The 23,025-nt window shown below is 39.3% G+C and overlaps 1 protein-coding gene across 2 annotated transcripts; it reads left to right on the top strand.

Moving 5' to 3' along the window:
• Window positions 1–3,664: 3,664 nt before the first annotated feature.
• Window positions 3,665–20,314, top strand: fosl2 (FOS like 2, AP-1 transcription factor subunit). 2 transcript variants are annotated; one of them, XM_041251125.1, is made up of 5 exons: window positions 4,386–4,474; window positions 15,239–15,438; window positions 17,179–17,433; window positions 18,093–18,200; window positions 18,977–20,314. In XM_041251125.1, exons 2-5 carry the CDS (start codon window positions 15,274–15,276, stop codon window positions 19,511–19,513), a joined length of 1,065 nt encoding a protein of 354 aa, XP_041107059.1. In that variant the 5' UTR covers window positions 4,386–4,474; window positions 15,239–15,273; the 3' UTR covers window positions 19,514–20,314. The 2 variants fall into 2 exon arrangements, with proteins under 2 accessions (XP_041107060.1, XP_041107059.1); XM_041251126.1 differs by lacking the exon at window positions 15,239–15,438 and having other exon boundaries at window positions 3,665–4,474.
• The last annotated feature ends 2,711 nt before the right edge of the window (window positions 20,315–23,025 follow it).

Raw genomic sequence — 23,025 nt, forward strand, 5'->3', positions numbered from 1 at the left:
ACTTAAGTATTTCACCTGTCGTAATTTACAGTAATTGTATTAGTTTGGGCAAATACTAAAAACAAGACAAAGGGACTTGGTGAAAAAGTTAAATACAAGTCAAATTAAAAACAAGCATTAACTAAAAATGTAAAATAAATCAATCCCTGTATGTTACAATGTTACAGCCTTGTGGTTATTTACTTCGTGATATCAGAATCCCTTGTTTTCTGCATTTTTTAAAATGTATTTTATTTAGACAAATACTTGGGTGGATTTCATACTATGAAAGGTTTTATTTTGTTGCTGATAGAGTGTGTATTTAGATTTTGGTGTAAACTGGCTTGGTAAAAAAAAGGACATTTTGGATATTTAGAGCATAGAGTCATGCACCAATATACTACAGACTCTTCCCTGTTGGAATGTTAAAAGACTGTATTGTAAAGGATTGTGTATCATGTAGGTATGCTGGGTTTTAATTCAGACGTGTTAATCTTGATGCCCATAGATCTGCATTATAATTTCCATATAATCTATGGTAATATGGGATCAATGTTTACCTACTCTATATAGAAGTGGGTCACAAAATTATTTATGGCAGGCCTATGTGTGACCTATGGTGTGTGTGTAATAATAGTACTAGGACAGCCAATGCACAGGATATTCACATATAATCTGATCAATCAATTTAATTCCCGACTGTCACAGTCAGCCGCGTATTTGCTTTCCATGAGGCGGTCAATATTAATATGACGTCGATGCTCAATCTAATTCGATTTAGCGTCAGTTGACTGCAGTAGACGAGATCATACTCCGCCAGACATGCCTGTGACGTCAGAGGCAGCAAGACACGCGTCAGCCTCTGACTGAATCTTCAAATAAATACCCTTCCATCTGAACCTACTAATCGGATCTCAGGCAAAGGATGCAAGCCCCAGGACAACTAGAGAGGTTTATTCACAACACCACAGATAAACAGAACATTCCGATTCATTCTGGGGTGAACACGAGGTTAATGCGCTAGTGTTTGAGATAGTGTACTTATTTACCAGGATTGCACCTGCTAGATTATAGACTACCTTCGACTGTCTGTTTTTATTAAATGATTTAAATGTGAAACATCAATCTGCTTTTTTGTGTTCACTAATTACATTAATTCTAAGGGTGGGCACCTAGTATTATTCTAATAGTGCAGTGATGTATAGGTTGGCTCCAGCTGATCCGACTAACCTAATTTATGTTGATTTTAAATCTTTTTTTTTTTTTTTTTTTTTTTTTTTTAATAGTGTATATAATATATATATATAGTTCCTTATAGTTCTTTGTCGCATATTTGCGCTCTGAATGATGATTTTTGACACGCTTTACTAACGCCTGTGTTTCCCTGCTGGCAGCAATTGTTTCCAATGCCATGCTCCTAATCACACGTGTAACAGAACAGAACCCCGGTTCGCATTTATTTATACAGATTATTGAAAGGTCGCCGCCCCCAGAAATGTAAATATTAGACAGTGTCTTTGAAAGTCATTTCAATCGCGCAGAGGGCGTGAACTAACATCCTGACCTACACCCCTCGGATCTTACACCTTCACATGATCGCCAATTACGGGCCACTCTATCATGACAGGGCTGGACTATGTAATATCGCATGGCTGTTCCATTACATATGTTCAAAGGAGGGGTAGACTGCACTAAATACCCAAGGCATGGAAATGACAATTGTACCTACAAAGACCTCACACAAAGTTCCATTCGCAGTTTCTTTCCGAAAACCCTTTCAGCACAAGCTGTGAACCGCATATTTTTCAGAACCCTGCGACCAATAAACTTGACAGCACATTAGCACCTGATTTTATCACGTTAACTGTATGGGAAATAGCAGACTAGAGTGCCAACTAAAATCATAAACAAATGTATTCTTAAACACCATATACCGCCGTTAGCGTTTTACTGAATTTTGAATCAGAATCAGAATTGATTTAGTTCAAATGTATTAATATTTAATATAATCCCGAGTATGGATCGCCTTTAAAAGAGGGACATTCATCAGAGCCTACCCCCGGAAATGGGTAAGGTAGATGGGGTTATGATAATGCTGCGTGAGTATGTTGTCGCTCTTATCTCGGTGCCTGTGATGGAGGTACAGGAACACTATGTTCTCTCCTCCATGAAGTTGTGAGGTGTGCATGTGTCACACCTAAACTGGGGCAGTGTCTATTCTTTCTGGGCCAAGCAGTTGATCTGACCAGCAAGTCTGTCTCTGTGTCCACTCGCTCTGTCCACTTTTCTTTTGGCGGTAGCTGCAGCAGAACCAACAAACGAGTCGCCCAGTCACACAGAAAAATATGTTACATTTATGTTACCTGAAGAAGATGCACCTAGGAATATCCATTTGGACACACACACACACACACGAGAACCGATTGTTTCAGCCAAATACTTGGAAGAGCTCCTACACATTTTTTTTACGGAATTTCTGGAACTGTTTTTTTTTTTTTTTTAAAGGAGAATAGATGTTGCAATTTCCTCACTGGATTCAAATGCTTTATACGTTGTGCAGGCGACGTCATGCAGACTATTTCGGCGCTCAGCAACAGGAGCTTATTATATGCGATGGTCATAGAATGAATTTTCATTGACAGTTGGAAGTATTACAAAATCAGCTAGCGAATCATCGTAAAGTGATTGATATAGTCAATAGGCAACTGTCAACCATTAATAGCCGGATGTAAAATAAACGACGGTATTAAAAAATAACTACTTGGTCCTACTTTCACCTGAAGAAGAGACCTTTGAAGTCTCGAAAGCTTATGATTCATTATTGTTTAGTTAGTCCAATAAAAGGTATCACATCTCCTTGTCTAAATAAAATAAACAAATTCAATAATTGATAATAATGAAGAAAAAAATTCAACCAAGCCACTTCTAGTTCTGCACTAGAATTTAACAACATACACTCCTCGCCGCTAAAACAAATCTGCAAATCCTGTAGCATTTTTACGGATATATTCATCTAGTTCTAATCTAGTTCTATAGCATTCAGAGAAAAAATAATGCAAGGACATTCTGTTTGTGTATAGGCTGCGACTTCCTTTAAAATATTGAATTCTCTCGAAGCCACTGACAGATTCAAAGACATGTGGAGGCACACACACACACACACACACACACACACACACACACACACACACACACACACACACACACACACACACACACACACACACACACACACACACACACACACACACACAAACGCTTTCGCAGACCCTTGTTCTGCTAGTAAAAAAAAATAATTAACCGGTTGAATAAAAGGGAATCCCTTCTATCCCTTCCGTCACCTTAACCTAGGAAACCCACACGCAGGTTCTCTGACGCAATTGCCCATTTTAGGAAAATGCGTCATTGGCTCATACTAAAGCCTTCATTACATGGGGGTGTTTGAGAAATTGTCAAGAAATTTAAAAATGTAAAAAAGAGTTAAATCTTAAATAATATTCAGACTTTAGCCATTTTTTCTCCAAATAAGTATGAATGGCTCAGGCGCATGAATTGGTGTGATTTATGGTGAAATCTCAGGAGTGAGGCGCAGTGCCACCCCCTTCACCGTATATACACTCGGCCAGCTTGACGTGAGTAAATTCACAAGGTACTTGTTAAGACGAGTTGCAGTTCTCCGTAATACCATTTCAGTGACTCATCGGCGCAAAGCGGTGCAAGGGATAACAAAAAAAAAAAAATCAAAAGAAAAAGAAAAAAACGAACTGTTCCAAAGAGAGAGAGAGAGAGAGAGAGAGAGAGAGAGAGAGAGAGAGAGAGAGATTACAACAAAGTGTCATATTAAAGACAAGCTCAGAAAAAAAGTTACAGAGTGAGTCACTCGCCTATCAACAGAGGGACAGACTGAACGCGTCTTGTTTTACCTCAGCCGGGGTTAAATGTATATCTTAACATATTCGTGTTAGTAATAGGTTAACAACTTGATAGGGTACAGTTTTAACAAGAATGGTTATCTGATAAGGTCGACAATAAAGGGCACCGTTTAATTAAAGGAAATGGATACATTTTTCATATAGATTTTTTGCATTTATCTACGAAGCAATAGCTTTAAGTTTAGTAACTTTTGTGTCTCTGCAGCGGAAATAACAACACAAAGTTAGCTTTACTGACATTTCTTATTATTATCATAAAAAATAAGAAAAGAAAATACTTGACATTCCTGAATAGGATTTTTTGTTTTTCTTTTTGAACTTTAAAAAAGTTTTTCATCTAGAGGAACTTATACAAAATACGAGGAGTGAAAGGGGATCACATACGTATCCTCGACTGACCATTATCCCTTACCCGGTCGTGTTCCCATTGGATCATGTACCGCGATTACTCCGGGAACTACGACACGTCCTCCCGAGGCAGCAGCGCATCTCCAGCCCAGCCTGAGTCCTTCACCAGCGGCAGCTGTACCATCGGCAGCCCCATCTCTTCTTCAAGCTACCAGGTATGCCAGAAACTACTACTATGTTCGGTACCGTTTCGCTGAGCGCAGAAACTCGAATTGGGTGTGCAAGGCATACTCAGAAACTTGAACTGAGTGTGCAAGGCATACTCTACCAACCTCTGGTCTAGACCATCCACTTGGTGTGCGTCTTTAGTTTTCCCAAACAGTTTAACGACGATTATAATGAAATAGAATAATACATTGGTTTTACGATTCAAAGACTGTTTCGAAATACATGGTATGCTGTAAAGAATATCGGCATATGAGTGTTTGGAGCGTTTGAATTGAGATGCGTATGAGTAGATTGGCTGAGCCGATCGTGACTCATAGTTGGGGGGTGGGGGGGGGTGAGGGTGGGGCGGTGGGGGTCATAATACACGTATATGTTTCTGACAGAAGTAAACACACACCCCCCCCACCCCAACCCCAATTAGCACTGTATTCTGATCAATTCGTAATTTGCAACACACCATTGGGACTGCAACACACCAACACACCATTGGGACTGACTAAACAGGTGTAGTCCAAGCCAAGAAGGAAAATAAAACAAAATCGTTTTAACAAAAGATTGAATGGGCGCAAGTATTATTTATTTAAGTAATAAAAGCGCCTAGTATGAAAGGCGATAATTGGTGTTAAGTTGAAAACCATCATCATTCTACTACAGATCATTCTACTACTGTTCTTTGAAGCTACCAGGCGTTCTGAGAACGTCATAAAAAACTGTTGCGTAATTTAGGATCTATTCTACTTCCTTGGAATTCCCAAGTTAGCCGCATTTTGTTTCCGCGCTTTGGAGTTCGGGTTTGCGCTGCCAAGTTGTAACTGAAAACAAGATTTGTGGGCTGCGGAAAGAAATTTAGCCCATTTCATACCAATGGTATAACAAGGAATTGCGCAAAAATGCCACTGCAAACGATGTGCCACTCTACATATATCCAAATGAGAAACGACACAAGAAAATGTGACATTATGTTAAGTGCACAGTTTTTGTACAAACGAGGAGTTCAGACTAAGTAAATCCATAAAGCATTAAATGTAGAGCAAATTCTTAGCATAATTGGAGTTATATGGCAATGTAATATGGGGTTAAATCTACCTGTAACACAGCAGATAAGTCAATATTGGCCACACATTATATGCTCGATCATAATTATGCTACTACTACTACTACTACTACTAAAAATAATAATAATAATAATAATAATAATAATAATAATAATAAACTAAAATTCTTAATTGGCAGTCAGGCTATTTAGTTGGAAACAGGGACACAGTGTGGAATATATGTGTGAACTGCCAACGTGGTGTTATATTTTATTTACTTTATTAACTGCACATTGCTCCATTCAGTAGTCCAGACCCTCGACACTTAATTTGCTGCGATCTGGTCCTGAACACTCACACTCACTGGCGGGGGGAGAAAACCTTGTACTTGGCACTTAATGACCTTGACCGGACGACTTTGCATTCCTCAAGTTGGGGATAAAAACTGTATTAATATTATTGTAATACCGTACTGTGCTTCACTACACCACTGAAAACCATCCCTTAACTATACAGAGTGCCTATTTTCAATCATTTGAAGAGCTATATGCAGTGTGTCTATACAAAATCAAAACTCGAGTGATCTCTGTTATAGCTTATTAATGAAAGGTATTGACATCGATTAGGGCTGAAGCACGACTCAGAGAAGCAATTTTATTTGGGCAATCGAATATAGGCTACTGCATTGGGTGCTGTTGTCTTGAAGCCAGTTCGTGTTGTAATGAGCGGGATATCCGGATTTCAAGAAGCAGTAACAGGCAGACATACCAAACACGTTTTATCATCGATTCGTCGCATTCCACATCGATGAGTAGTTAAAATATTCTTGTAGAATCCAGCAGGGGTCCTGGGTTTATTAACTGGACTTGATGTATATATGACTTGCTTTGAAACAGACTGACACTAGTACTGTGCTTGGCATTAAACCAACGGTGTAATTTATACTCGTGTGATTTAAATACATTGGTATACGAATTATCTTAATTGCCGGTAGACTATGTATAAATAACACTGTACTGCATATTGTTTATGAACGAAGAAATTAATCAATTATTAATACATTACATCTGCTTGATCTCCATGGGTGTCATATGTGTAGCCAGAATAATACTACATTATAGGCTATACAAACTCGACGGGATGGATTGAGAGCGATTCTCTCATTAAAACGTAAATGGTCAAAATATACATTTTATTCCTAAATATGTAAATACTTATCAGTCAACGAAACCTAATAAAACACAACCAGGTGGCTTTTGGTAAACGATGTCAGTTATTGGTTGCCATTGCAAGCGCAGTTGCGAGTTTCTTGTGTTGTGGTAGAAACCGTAAATGTTGAGACTTTTCAGACAACTTAAAATGTCCAGTCAGAATGTTGCGCAGACAGGGCACTGGAATAGCCTCAAGGTTTGACAGACACCACGTGTTGTTGTTGTTTTGTTTTTTTTTCTCTGTTGTATGTATGTAAATTGGTTTGTTCCGTCAGAAAAGTTTTGAAGAGGACGCTGTGGAAAGATTACAAAGCTGATAAATAGTTGAAAATATATTCACAAAAAAGTCTCTAAACTTTTATTGACAAATTAAGAGTATAGTTGTCAGAACATATTTTCACTGATGATCTCTGTGTGAACCATGAATGTAATCAGATAACTGCTGCAACGACGTCCCTGCAAAGGAGATCTTCTGATGCAGAGAAAAAAATAAATAAACAAATAAGATTACGGCCTACAGGAGTGCAAACAAACGCTTTAGTTCTTTTAAAAAAATATTTCTAGCAACAGTATCCCCAGCTTCATTTTAGTTCTTTTATATCCTTTTTTCATATGATATTTCAAAATTAAATTGTTTACCTATACTTCCTGTGTTGTAGTTCGCATGATCGGACTGCGGCGAGCACAGCAGAAGAATGTTGCTTCCAACGCCACTAATACTGGCACGAGGGTCTTATTAGTCTGTTTAGTTAAAAAATCTGATAACACAACTGGCATATTGCGGCATATTAAAACGGCTGGCCCTTTGGATGGAAACAAGTATGTAAATAAAAAGAGTCTGTATCTGAGTTGAGGAGAAACCAATGGCTGGGAGATGGTCTTCTTTGGAAATTCATCTATTGTCACATTTTGCTGTTTAGGATTTTGTACCTCTTGAACTAATATGAATCCTTCAGGACAACACATTTTCTACCCTATTGAAAACGTTGATAAAAACGTTTCTTAAATCTTGTATGTAAGAAATAGGAGTGAATCCCCACGATACTACCACAACATTATTCTTCACATCTGAAAGTAGTACTTGGTTCCCTGTCCTCTCCATGTCCACTTTCTGTTACACAAGTAACATAATAATAATTTAGCTTCTTTCATAGTGGAAAAAGCATTTTACAAGATACCAGACTAAGGTGTGTGAACTATGCATCAGCTGATGAGTCACTTGCAAGAACTTCTCACCTGAAAGGTGAAGCACAAGAAGGTTAAGTGACTTGGTCAGGGTCACACAATGAATCAGTGGCTGAGCTAGGATTTGAACCCAGTACCTCCTGGTTACAAACCTGTTTCTTTAACTACTAGAGCCTCCTAGCTTACATGACCCCATCACATAGATTTCTATATGAAGCTTAGAATTTAAGTGTAAGGCTCAGGTTTCAATATGCAGGGCTGTTGCTAGGATCCACTGGGCCCTGGTGCAAGAGTGTGAAGTAACCCCCCCCCCCCCCCCCACAAAAAAACAAACAAACAAAAAAAATCTAATTGAAGTTTTGTTCCAAAAATGAATTCAACATCAGTTTCTTTAGCTGCACAGGTTTATGTTTCATGATTTCAACTCTTAGCTCTTTGGTACAAAAGTCTTGCCAAGTAGCTGGATCACATAAAGGTGACTGACTGGGTACCGGGTTTACAATACATGATTCAGTACCTTGTATTTGCTGTTGTTGTACAATTCCAATCCGATGTCTCTGATTCATGTCTTTCCTCTGGCTGTTGTTTATTTTTCGTGCGAAGAGGAGGTTGGCAGTTCTGCTGCCGTGCTATACTTCCATCTGCTGTTGTCGGCCCACTTTTAAACCATTTACTGTACACTTTTTTTTTTTTTTTTTTTTTTAGCATTTTCTGCTGCTTTTTGGGAAATTTCTAGCTGTCTTTTCTGCATTTTTCACTTTGAACAACCAGACTTGTGTATTATGGAAAATTGGGCTGTGATGTAGGAGTTCGCACAGATAATTAAAGTTGGCTGATAGGCCTGTTGTTTATTTTTTTCAGAAGTATTTGTGATTATATACCTTATTAGTAAACTGTTATAATCTCTATAAACAGCAGCTGTGAAAGAAATGTTCACATTTAAACTTTTTTTTTACATGTTTAATAAAGTTTAAACATTCAGCATATTAAACAGAAATGATCACCGGTAGAAAATATATATATATTAGTGTTTAGAGTTAGGAGAAGAGCTCTTCAAACCCTAATAACAGGTCCCCAGGAATCTAGCTTAAGACAGGAGCACTCAGCCTAATTACCCCAATATAAACAGCAGTGAAGAGTACTCATTGCACCAGCCAATACACAACCTGACAGACCATCAACCACAGACAGCAGGAAACACTAACACATGCATTAGCAATGTGAAACAAACTGCTGTATAGCAGCTTAACCTTATTAATCATTTAAATGGCAAACCTGATCTGAAATGATGCACTGCCCTCCTTATCCCACCCCTCACCGGAACACATGCAGCCTCCCGATAGCATCCCATTCCAGCACAGGTACATTCTTGTTAGAGGACTTGGGTCACAACCAAGGGTTAAAAAGAGAGAGATGGCATGCAGCCTTATAGATGACAGCCATTCTACCAAAGAACTTGAAGTGCTAGAAACCAGAGGGGTTGTGGGTTCTCCTCGCAAACTCTCTGATTTCGTCATTTATAATATAGCTCGTCCTATTCTAAATGATAAACTGAGCAGGCTAGTAATGAACCACAGACATAAGAATATAGAAAATGTACATGGTGTTTCATACTACATAAAATAATGCAAGTATCAAGGAATATGTCTGAAACTGAATGTCGCATGAAAGTGGCAAAAACTGGTAGTTGCCTTTCCAGTGGAAGTTTCTTTTTTTATTCCCCACATTTCAAACTAAGCAGTTCTGGTGCTAGTGTAATGTAATGGTCATGCTGCATAGTTCATGTGGTGCCACGTATACCAATGGTAGAGATCTGGAGCACATGTTAGTGTGCTGTTCAAAATATAAAAGGACACAGAGACTGCCCAAAGTAATGTTTCTGGTTGCCATGTACCATCTGTCAACTGTAATTGAAAGCAGGAGAAATGTTTTACTGTAAAACAGACAAGAAATAAACAAGACAAACATTGTGATTTTTAAGTTTCTTATGTTTTACTGTGGTAACACAAAATAGACTGTATCAAGAGCATTTCTCTTTACTCAAGCACATTGCCCTTATTAATATTAAAAGGATAGTTTACCCATATTGGGTTTTGTCATTTTTTATGTATGACTGGAATAGTAAAGCTTAAAGAATCCTAGTCAGTAATATGTGATTCTCATTAAGTATCATATTTCAATTATTTATGAATAACTGAGAAGTGCACAGTGAGTACACTGCTACCCTCACAGAAATGATATGCACTAATTACATTTTTGTTTATAAGGGCATACTAGAAGGCACATATATTAACTAAACTGACAGATTTCGCATGTTCTAGAAGCTTCCCCGTTGCCGTGTCTGTTGTCCTCTACCAAAGAAACACCTAGGGGCCTGTGTTGTAAAGGTATGCCTGCAAGAAAGCGTAGAAAAACTTAGGATTGCTCGTCTGCATCTCCAATGAGGCTGATATCACTCTGTGAGGTACTGTGCTGCCAACGGAAAGCGTCACAGGGAGGATTTATTGCCCTTATTTGTTCATCTTAAAATATTTACTCAGGCTAGAAAGTGTCTTGAGATTTGCATCATTTGTTTATTTTCCAAGGACGTCCTGTGTAGGAAGGCAGTGGAACTGTGGTGTTCAATTCTTGCCTTCAGGGGATGCCAAGACTTCCCGGATCTGTTCTGTTTCAGAAACCAAATTCTTTAATTTCAGGTAAACTAAAGAGAATGATTAGGTACCTACATACCTAATCAGACACGAGCATTGATAAACGCAATGGCATGTTGTTTTTTTTTTACAACACACCGCAATTATTACAAAGACAACCTCTCCACAACAGCAGCTTTCCCGGTCTTACTAAACAAAGGAAGAAGGAATAAATATAGTTGCGCAACAATCCCAGTAAGGAAAAAACATCTTGCCTCGTACTCTTACAATCAGAGGATACATATGATCTAATGTTAACACTCAAGTGTTGTATGTAATAATAACCATAGTACTACAGAAAGAATAAATATAGTGTACTAGTACTCCCATATGTTTTGCATAAGGCGTACACATATAACAATAGTACTGATATGCGTTTGTAAATAGCCCATACTGTAGGAAATCATTTTAACAACGTTAAACGTTCATTTAGGTCAGGCAAGGGCAGATTTTCAAACCATTCCAAAGGTCATTCGACTCCTTGTACCAGCCCGAGTCATGACTGATTTGGTCTTGCAGAATAAATTCTTCCCAGAAGTGGCGGCGCCGTCCTGCCTTGTATTCCCAAAACAGCAAACTACTAGCGCCCCCTGCTGCCCAATGTCAATTTTTGGGAATACAGTGCAATGTTTTGGGATGTTTTGACTACCAGTGTGTTTCTGTGTGTGTGTGTGTGTATGCGTGCTCCCTGTATAGCATGACCAAAATTTCAAAGCTCAAAACCAGAACACATTGTTAAACCGTTTAAATATAGACTGTTTAATGCTTATTTAAATGCCCATCCTCTCACTCGTCGTATTATCTTTTTTAAAGCAGATAGCTAATTTCAGGACACCACCAGGTGTATTTTGTGGCTAATTACACTGAACACAAATATATACGCAACATGTAAAGTGTGGGTCCCATGTTTCATGAGCTGAAATAAAAGATCCCAGTTATTTCGCTCAAATTTTGTGCACAAATTTGTTTACATCCCTGTTAGTGAGCATTTCTCCTTTGCAAAGATAATCCATCCACCTGACAGGTGTGGCATATCAAGAAGCTGATTAAACAGCATGATCATTACACAGGTGCATCTTGTGCTGGGGACAATAAAAGGCCACTCTAAAATGTGCAGTTTAGTCACACAACACAATGCCACAGATGTCTAAAGTTTTGAGGGAGCGTGCAATTAGCATGCTGACTGCAGGAATGTCCACCAGAGCTGTTGCCAGATAATTGAATGCTCATTTCTCTACCATAAGCCGCCTCCAACGTCGTTTTAGAGAATTTGGCAGTACGTCCAATCGGCCTCACAACCGCTGACCTTGTGTAACCACACTTGCCCAGGACCTCCACATCCGGCTTCTTCACCTGCGGGATCGTCTGAGACCAACCACTTGGACAGCTGAGGAAACTGTTAGTTTGCACAACCAAAGCATTTCTGCACAAACTGTAAGAAACCGTCTCAGGAAGCTCATCTGCGTGCTCGTTGTCCTCACCAATGTCTTGACCTGACTGCAGTTCGGCGTCGTAACCGACTTCAGTGGGCAAATGCTCACCTTCGATGGCCACTGGCACGCTGGAGAAGTGTGCTTTTCACAGATGAATCCCGGTTTCAACTGTACCGGGCAGATGGCAGACAGCGTGTATGGTGTCGTGTGGGCAAGCGGTTTGCTGATGTCAACTTTGTGAACAGAGTGGCCCCCATGGTGGCAGTGGGGTTATGGTATGGGCAGGCATAAGCTCCAGACAACGAAGACAATTGCATTTTATTGATGGCAATTTGAATGCACAGAGATACTCTGATGAGATCTTGAGGCCCACTGTCGTGCCATTCATCCGCAGTCATCACCTCCTGTTTCAGCATGATAATGCACGGCCCTGTGTCGCAAGGATCTGTACAAAATTCCTGGAAGCTGAAAATGTCCCAGCTCTTCCATGGCCTGCATACTCACCAGACATGTCACCCATTGAGCATATTTGGGATGCTCTGGATTGACATGTATGACAGTGTGTTCCAGTTCCCGCCAATATCCAGCAACTTCGCACAGCCATTGAAGAGGAGTGGGACAACATTCCATAAGCCACAATTAACAGCCTGATCAACTCTATGCGAAGGAGATGTGTCACGCTGGATGCAGCAAATGATGGTCACACCAGATACTGACTGGTTTTCTGGTCCACGCCACTACATTTTTTTGTAAAGGTATCTTAAAAAGCATATCTGTATTATCAGTCATGTGAAATCCATAGATTAGGGCTTAATGAATTTATTTCAATTGACTGATTTCCTTATATGAACTATAACTCAGTAAAATCTTTGAAATTGTTGCATGTTGCGTTTCTATTTTTGTTCAGTGTAGTTTAACTTGCCATATTGTGTTAGGCCTATGTATTGCTACTTTTATTATTATTATTATTATTATTATTATTATTATTATTATTATTATTAATAGTATGGATAGTCATCATCACCATATTATTATTATTATATTAATATTATTTATATATTATATATTAAATTTTATGTAATACATTTAGGTTAAAGTAATAGAGTGACGCAGTTCGAGTAGAAGCTCAGAGGAAGCGGAGAGAGAAGCGCACTCTCTCTCTCTCTCTCTCTCTCTCTCTTTTTGGGGGGGGGGACGGGGGACGGGGGGGTGGATTCAGATACATGCAACCTCTCGATGCTTATAGTCTGTGCTAAATCCTGCCAGAACTGAACACCTACGAAATTACCTTATTACACATAATTGTAAATTCATATAGGCTAAACACGTAAATCCGTGTTAATCACTTTATAAAAAATAACGTTATTGATTTCCCTAAACCTTGCTTTTTATTTTATTTGGTTTTCACTGTAGGTGCCATAAACCATTTTCACAAAAGATATTTAGTGTCGCGCTACAGGAAATGGCTGAAAACCGTGACTTTTAAAACATTTTGAGAAAAATGTCGGGACGCCGGGTCCTTTGATGGAAAACCAGGACATTTGCTCACTGTTGCTCAGCAGCTCTTGGCGAGTTAAACTACTGTGTATTGATGCTTCCTGTTATACTGGAGTTGACAGCCATGCCATAGGGTATTTACTCCGCACACAATATTTTCTTCCCATTCTGTCTTGGCTGTGGTTATGAAACGTTTTGGCTATGATTGTTTTTATAAAATTACTTACCACTTTTTTTCGGGGGGCGTCAGTCACCTAACTTTTGCTTACTTTCCTAAGGTCTTTCAAAAACACAAAATGTAGAATTTTATGCATCCCATCGGCTCCAGGCAAAACAAAGTATTTTTGTAAACAGAGCTGTCAATTTCCTGTATTCACTGGGAGTCTCTGTATTTTGGACCCTTCTCCCGGACATCTCTCCGTATAGATATTCTCCCGTATTTTGCTAAAAACTCTACTGTTAAACCCCCATATGTCAACAAACCTTTAATGTCTGCAAAAGACGTGGCCAGTGTGTGGTTACTGCAATCCCCGTTTGATCCGGGTTTATAGGACCCAGGGGAGGCCAGTGGCAGGCATGCATTCAGTTCGCGAGGAAACGTTCACACTTAGCCATGCTCCTGCAACCCACCACCGCCGTCGCTCAACAGGGAAAACTGTGAAAAGGTATGACGGATTGCACCACCCCCATCTCACTCCAGATTTTGTATTTTCAAAAGTTGTGCGAATAAAAACAAGACTTTAAAGACAACACACCTAAGGAAAGTAGACGAAGACGACTCATTTCGATTATTGTGTGGGACCTGTTTAAATTGTTATGTGAAGGTCGGTGGTGTTGTAGATGAATTTGCCTGTAATTTTAAATCCGTTTTACTAATTTTCCACCACATATTAGTCATACCAATTCAATATTACATAAATGTGTGGTTTCAGTGATTGCTTGCATCCCTCACCTGTGACATTGTGTGGGGGTAGCTCAGGCAACATTTTAATGTTATTTTGTATTTTAATTAAAATAAATGAAACCTTCTCACATGCCAGCCAGGGAAGATGGGTAGAGAAAGGGGTGGGATTAACAGTGCCACACTTCGACCATATTCTGATAAACAATATCGGTGTTCTAAGGAACAGCTACATATTTTGGCAGCACCTTTCTTCTCCCCCGTATGATTTTGATGCAATTACTTTCGAGCTCAAACAAGTGCAGTACGTGGAAGCCAGGTCTGGCAAACACTACGTGACACTCTGCTAGCTGCCTCATTAGCAGGGTTAGGCCAGTGTTTCCAAGCCCTGTTCCCGAAGGCACACCGTGTCTACTGGTTTTCGTTCCAACGCAGCACTCAATTGCTTAATTGAGCCCTTCATTTAACTAATGAAGTGATTAACTGGGCATTTTCCCGTTATTTTTTATACGTTTGTTGATAAGGTTAAATGAAGCAATTGAGCGCTGCATTGGAGTGAAAATCAGTAGACACAATGTGACGTTGGGAAACACTGGGTTAGGCCATCCACCTGGGGCTCTGAGTGTCGAAACACCATTTCTGCAAAAGGTCAATTAAAATAATGTGAAACTTCGATTTTTCCTTCAGCCAAATGAGTTTTGTGATAATTTTATACAATATCCACATTGGCTTGATTTTGAAAAACGAGTACCACAACTGCATTCGGTAATTAATCTCTCGAATTTCTTTAATTCTTTTAGAAAGCAAAACTCTACGTTGTCACGCCATTTGCCGGATGAGGTCTCCCCTTTCCCCCACACTTACGCGAGCAGATCTCGATAAGCAGTCCGGTGCCATGGAAACCGAGGCGTTTGATTGCTCAAGCTACGGTTATTCCGAGCCTCCCAGAGGTTACCACAGTCATGGCAGATGGAAACAAAATATTGTTCTACATAACGAGGTATTTAAGAATAGAAATACAAAATGTTCCGTTACGTCAAACCAGGGCTTGTGCGATGTAAAAGTAGAGGTGCAAAAAGAAACACACAATAGGTCTACACCATATTTAAACGATACAAATATATAATTTAGTTCCTGAGAACCTTCAAAATGTAGATTGTATAACTTGTGCATGTTTATTTCAGTAGTATTTGACCAAATTCTATTATATTTATTGAGTTTAAAGAAAATGAAAACAAAGAAAAAACCTCGGAGAAGATATGTGCAAGGAGACTTTAATGGTGTATATTATATAGAAATACTGTTGGAACTGTTTATACATTCTATGTCGACAGCCTGGATAAACTAGTCGTTTAAAAAAAAAAAAAAAAAAAAGTTTATAATGATTTTCAATGGAATATACCTCCATCGAATTACAGCGAACAAGGGTGTTTATTTGGATTAATGAATTAATTAAAATGTGATATGCAGGTTTATGTCAGTCTAAACTCTTTGTTTTTATGAAGCCATTAAGTCAAAATGTTGTGATTTAAGGCCAGCAATGTTAAGCTGTCACCACCAATACATGTTTCTAATAATTTATAAAGCATTTCTTTGTTATGATTACCCAGTATTTCCTTGAGCTGTGAATATCAGTTGATTGGGTTTTTTTCCAGGTAGAGGCCCAGCTAAATATTTCCTCATATCACAACATCAGTTAGAACGGGGGAGGGGGAGCATTGTCTTATAACTCTTACAGTTAGCAGACATTTAAAGGAACATCGGTAGTTGATCGATACCTACTGGAAACATTATGCCACGCAACAAAGCAAAGTGCCAGATGTTTCCCGAATCGTAGGGATTTTGCGTTACCTGTTGGTGCTCTCTTCTCTTTCTGTCACTTGATGCTGTATTGTCCTTATCAGCATGAGTAGTTATCTCTCCATTACACAATGGAGACTCTTGCTACTGTATGTCACCACAGATTTGGCCTGGAAAAGTGTATTGCAAGGAGTGATGCAATTGTGTGGTTTCCAGTAACATTCTAACCCCTCTCTGACGTCTTTTAAGTCTCATTAAATAAATAGCCTTAAAGCCAAAAAGCCAGTGGCAGCTATTGTATTTGAACAATAGTAAGCAGAATAATGGACTGAAAAAGCTGCTTTGTTTGTTATTGCCATTTCTGGTTGCTGGTACGCCTCCTTCTTTTACAGTACATAGTGGGGATTATTGTGACTGAGGCTTGAACCTCAGTCTCTAGAAATAAATTGGATTCAAGTGAATCGAATTTATCGGAAGTTCTGTTTGGATCAAAGTTGGATCCAGTTTATTTTCTTAGCAGTGTATTTCATGCATTAAAAATGGCTGTGGCTTTGTCAGTAACTAACTGAATGTGTCACTTCAAACCTGTCAACTAATTATCTTGATTAATTACTTAATTGAATAATCTTTAAAACCTTTGTGTGGAATGGCCCTCAAGGATCGGAGATTTATCATAAACTGAAACAGATCGTACAATCTCAATAAAGCCAGTCGACAAACATTTTTAAGGTGCCTATATTAGCTTGCACACCATTGGATCTTGAGTACAGCCACGTCTCATCACTTGACCATTGGATGAATTGCAGCACCTCATGTTCTACCAGCTGTTTTTCCTGAAATGTCCCACATCCCAGTCCTGACCAGGCCTTTTTTAGTGAGCCCTGAATAGATCATTGGCCTCCCTCTAACCCTCTTGGTCTTCTCTTGTTTGTTTGCTCAGAAGTACCGTGCAGATATGCCGGGCTCCAGCAGTGCCTTCATCCCCACTATCAATGCTATCACCACCAGCCAGGATCTGCAGTGGATGGTCCAGCCCACAGTCATCACATCCATGTCAAGCCCATACGCCCGCTCTCACCCCTACACCCTGCCGGGCACCAGCCACCCTGGCTCCACTGCTCACAACGTCCTCGCCAGGCCAGGAGTCATCCGCTCCATTGGAGACACGAGGGGCCGTCGCAAGAGAGATGAGCAGGTCAGGCTAGCGCCATGGCCCTGTATGACGCTAATCACTTTCATTGGGAGTCCAAATCCTGTTGTCATGCATTTATATAACACAATATACTTTAGATCAACTAATGTAACAGTAGGTCCCATTCACAGCACAACAGTCTATTGTGGAATGGCTGATTTGGTTACTCAGACTCAGAGTGAAATAAGCAACACATAACTTTTTTTTTTTTTTTAGTTAAAATCCAGGACCTAAAAAGAAGGAAAGATCAAAACATCAGTAATATATTAGCTATAAGTAATCTTTGATAATTTTCTCTCAGAAGACTTATCTTCTTCAACACTTAATGCGCTTTGTAGTTATCACTTAATTAATCTCTGTTTCATGGACAGGCTGTGTTCTTTCAGCACATTTATAGTTTTTAAGATTTGTTATTTAAGAGAGGAAGCAAAATAAAATGTTGGAATTATTAAAGAGTTAAAAACAAAAAAAAGAACATTTAACAAAAAAACAACTTTCTATTTGAACACTAAAAATCATACATCAATTCTGTGGTAAAGCAGTTGTAGTACTAGTAGTCCAGTGGACAAACATTTCTTATGGTTTCACACCTTCCCCACATTTGTGCTGTGGAGGTGTGACAGGGGCCTCCCATTCTGACTGTTGTTTCTGACGCCCCACAGCTGACCCCAGAAGAGGAGGAGAAGAGGAGGATCCGAAGGGAACGTAACAAGCTGGCTGCCGCTAAGTGTCGCAACAGACGCAGGGAGCTGACCGAGCAGCTACAGGATGTGAGTACTTTAGGAACAGCACACAACTCTACTGCCTGTTGAGCTGGCGGTTACACTAAACATGAAATTCACTACACAAACCAAAGGGGTTAGGAAATTACATATTATTATTTTCAATAAAAAAGTCTCATGCACACTAATAGGTAAAAAGTCAGTTTTTGGTTGCCGATTGACAGACAGGCGACGAACCGGATAAATTGTATTGGTGCTCAGTGCAAAATGAATATGTCGTTTTTCAGGAGTGAACAAATTATACGTGATTAAAACAAAAAGGGTGTAGCAAAAGAGCAATGGAGACTCCTAAACAAAAGAGAAATGCATTATTTAAGGGTTAATCAGCTTTTGATTCAGCATGCATCGCCATCTACTGATGAGTGTTGTTCATGCAGCCAGACACACCTTACATGAGCTGAAGGCTTGGGACTCACTTCCCTGGACCTGGTTGGGAATAGTGTATTAATTTACTATCCCCACTGGGGATTATGCATATTCCTGGTGGCGGAGATATAGTGGATACAGCCATCCACATGTGACACCTTTAAAGTTTTACATATACCTAGAGAAACTTCATCACCTAGATGAAACTTGCTAAAGACTTTCTTTAGCACAAGTTACAGATGAGCATTGAAGGACTGAATGTCCTTCTCTTTGTTTGTAACTTTTCTTATGGTCTTTGTCCGTCTGTATGTCGCACTTACATTTGGGCTTTGTTCTTTGGTTGGGTGGTTGGTCGGTGGTCACTCACTCTCCCCCTCTCCCTGGTCTTGACCCCTCAGGAGACAGAGATGCTGGAGGAAGAAAAGGCAGGTCTGCAGAAGGAGATCGAGAGCCTGCAGAAAGAGAAGGACAAGTTGGAATTCGTGCTGGTGGCGCACAACCCTTTGTGCAAGCTGCCTCCCGAACAGCGCCACTCCCAGACCCAGCAGTCTGCCCCTGTCTCCCTCGCAGTGCGGCCCCGAGAGGGAGCCCTAGCCCCGGTGGTGGTGAAGCAGGAGCCACTGGATGAGCCAGGCGAGCTGACCAGATGCGCTTTAGATCGCTCGCAGCGTTCTGTCATCAAACCCATCAGCCCGGGAGGAGGGATGGGCTTGTACTTCTGTGAGGCAGATAGCCTCAACACTCCCGTCGTGGTGACATCGACCCCCGCGGCCACCCCCAACGCATCCAGCCTCATCTTTACCTACCCAAGCATGCTGGAACAAGAGAGCCCTTCCTCACCCTCTGAGTCCTGCTCCAAGGCCCATCGCCGGAGCAGCAGCAGCGGGGACCAGTCCTCAGACTCCTTGAACTCTCCCACCTTGCTTGCACTCTAAACCAGGCCACTTGGGCAGGGAGCAAGAAATGATGAGAATAAGGTGTTGCTTTGAACTGTTCTCCCCGATCTAGACCAAAACCAATTATCTAGAAATAATTACATGAATAATTAAATAAGTTAATGTTGTTGGCATAGTCTCCTCCCAAAGCAACCCTGTACATCCAGACTTTTTAAAGAGACTTTTTAAGGGCTATTGATGATGTTTTTTTCCCTTCTTCAAAAAAGCTGAAAGCTGCTATAACAGGGTCTGTTCATTGTGTTCAGTAAAGCGGGTTGAACCATACAGTTTCATTAGCCTTCTGTGTTGAAGGGGGTTGCTAAACTAAGTCAGTGCAAGACTGGAAGGTTGTTCAGTGTTTGTAAATTTAAGTTTAAGTTAAGTACTACTATATACCGTACATGTTTCAAGGGAAGATAAAAAACTTTGCAGTAGTGTTTTTTTTATTACTCACTGCATTCTTATTGTTGAGGACAGAAAATAATTCAACAGATTAATACAGTAAAAAAAGAAAACCAAAAACTGTAAATAAAAAAGCCCCTACTAAGTGGTTTATTGCAATGATCCTTAAAAATGCACTTAGTTTTATTCTTTTCAAAGTTTCAAATTTGAACTTATATATCTCAAATTGTATACATAACATAACTGAATACATGCATCCTGTTTTAGAACATTTGAGACACAAATGATTTTAAGTTTGGGATTTAAGTTGCTGGAATACAATGGGGGACTTTTTTGACCTGAAAAAAGGAACAAGGACCAGGGGTCACAAATGGAGATTAGATAAAGTGGTATTCAGAACAGAAAATAGGAGGCACTTTTTTAAATAAGGAATTGTGGGAGTCTGGAACCAACTCTCCAGCAATGTTGTTGAAGCTGACACGCTGGGATCCTTCAAGAAGCTGCTTAATGAGATTCTGGGATCAATAACTACTAACAACCAAACGAGCAAGATGGGCTGAATGGCCTCCTCTCATTTGTAACCTTTCTTATGTTCTTATGAATACAAACTCCTTAATGATCTCGACAGAGTTTCGAACATAGGGGTTGCATAGCAGTCAATAACCCTGGGCTGGAATATTTATATATTTATATGGCAATCTTTCCATGATCACAGCAGCAGAGACACAAGTGAAAATCTGCTTGAGCATTTGGAGACTCTCTTCTTGGTGCTGATTTTCACTGACGGAGGCTGTGGACTGTAGAATATCAAATTCATTCCTAAATAGCATTTCTTTTGCTGTATTGACTTGTGTGATTCTTAAAAATGCAGTGCCCCTTTAGTTTTGAGCATTTGAAGTTTGTCCCATATTTTAATCTTTGAGGTTTCCTACAGAAAAAAGCACAACAAAGTTAAATAATGCACAGGGTATGCATGCTAAACATAGGTAAGCATGGTAAAGTTCAGAGAGGTATGGTAAAGCATATTTAATAATAAAAATAATAATTAAAACTCAAAACTATAATCTTGGGAAAACTGTAAAATTAACATGAAATACTTCTGGTAGTTTGTTTATAAATCTAGGAAGGATCTTGTGGAATTAGGCAAATTATTTTCAGATGGGTGAAACGAGAAAGGGGAACTATAAAGAACCACTTTAGCAAGTACAGGGAAGATTGGATGGTTAATGCTGACCTGCTGTTTGCACTGGCAAAGAGTACAAAGTCTGAACTAATCACAGCATTAGAACCCAGGAGCACAGAGGGAATGCCAGTATAATAAAGACAGGATTACAATAGCAAGAGCGTCAGTGTGTTCTAGAGGAGGTTTTTTGCCTAAATTACCGTTTTCTTGTTAAGATAATTTTTCTTTAAAGTGGCTCCTGACACAGACCCACACCACAAATGCAATGCTTGCTGCTGTTGCTTAAACTCGGCAATTAAGTATATCCGAAAATATTGTGTCCAGACTTTGTTTATATTAGTGATTTGTTGCAGATGTTTTTTTTTTTGGCCGCAGCTTTAATATGTTCTTTAGCCATTTATTATTAAAACATTTTCTTTCAAATGATGAACTATGCTGTTCCATACATGTGGAAGTCTCTGTTTGTAACAGTATTTAGATTCACCTGTGTGGAATTCAGCATGCAACTGGTGACCCTGCACACTGCAAAAGAGCTGGGGTTGTCTGCATTCTTGGTTGTAGAGCTTTTAGCTGAAAGGGGACAGCATCTGTAATGTATCACACAACACTGCCCTTTACACTCGCTTAGCAGTTAAATCCTCATCTCCCCTACTTAGAATAATTTGTATACTAAAAATGCAATTGTCTGTCCCGAATCAGCTCTCTCTCTCTCTCTCTCTCTCTCTTGCTCTCTCTCTCTCTCTCTCTCTCTCTCTCTCTCTCTCTCTATATATATATATATATATATATATATATATATATATATATATTTAAATATGTTAATATTCTGTACACTTGGGATTCAGTGTGCCAAAAATAATTTAACAGCCAGAAAGCAGTCAAGCAAGTACATGAAAAAAGAAGCTGGCTGGTTTTACACAGGAATTACATGGCTGCTCTTCCACTTTCTCCCAGCAGGTGTCACTATTTAGGCAATGGCAATGGACTAGTTCAGCAGGGCACCAAAGTGCAGAAAACCAGTGCCAAAGGCGTTTAATAAGTTAACAATGATGTCATTCTTTAATAGTTGTGTTTTTGTTTTTCTGTTTTTTTTTTTAATGCATACATCAATATTGCGTTGTTTACTACAGTTGCTAAATGGGTCCTGTGTTTGTAGATTAATTATTTGAGTCAGTTGTAAGGTCTTTGGGTGACAACAAATGAAAAACCTGTTCTTGTTTGTTTGGTTTTTGTTTTTTTTAAATAAATGTTGAAAAACATTACTAAGGGTGTTGTTTATGTAACCGTCTCTTAATATAGCCATGCAATTGTCTCCAGTAAATGCTGCATCTCAGTATATCCATCGTAGTAATCCAGAAGGAAATGTATTGACACGCTACACTTAATATAAGATAATTCAAGAAAACATGTTGACTACATACAAGCATTTAGTGAACAGGATTGGCCCCTTTATGTTGCAAGTTTGTACAAATGTAATAGAACTAATTAAAAAAAAAATTGATTGAAAACCATTACACAGTAATTAAGCTGCATTATAAAGTCAATAGCCAGAAAAATAAAGTATTTCCACAGCAGATGATGGTCAGGACAAAAGAGTTGGATTCACGTTTGAGAAAAGCGCTCGTAGCAAACTACATGAAAGGAAATGACTACAGAACATTATCAAAGAAATATGGAATACCAACATCTACAATCAGAGTATGAATCAAATTCAACTGAAATGCTTGAAAGTAGTGGAGGTCCAAAGAATATTATGGGTACAGCAGCTAGGAGAAAAATCAGAGCAGCTAAGAAAGATTTAGAAACATCAAGCATAACAGTGCACGAAAGAACTACACACCTGAACACAGAAATAAAAATGCATGTAAACCTTTCTGCAAACCACTGAAACTGTATAAATCAAACCATCTAAAAGTCGACAGCAAAA

Source organism: Polyodon spathula, chromosome 5 (genome assembly GCF_017654505.1).
Source record: "Polyodon spathula isolate WHYD16114869_AA chromosome 5, ASM1765450v1, whole genome shotgun sequence".
Taxonomy (NCBI): domain Eukaryota; kingdom Metazoa; phylum Chordata; class Actinopteri; order Acipenseriformes; family Polyodontidae; genus Polyodon; species Polyodon spathula.

Excerpts from the sequence above, each read along its gene's own strand:
- fosl2 (XM_041251125.1), top strand. The coding sequence starts at position 15,274 with ATGAGGTCTCCCCTTTCCCCCACACTTACGCGAGCAGATCTCGATAAG. Across the intron at positions 15,439-17,178 it reads ATATTGTTCTACATAACGAG|AAGTACCGTGCAGATATGCC; the intron begins GTATTTAAGAAT and ends TTGTTTGCTCAG. Across the intron at positions 17,434-18,092 it reads GTCGCAAGAGAGATGAGCAG|CTGACCCCAGAAGAGGAGGA; the intron begins GTCAGGCTAGCG and ends GACGCCCCACAG.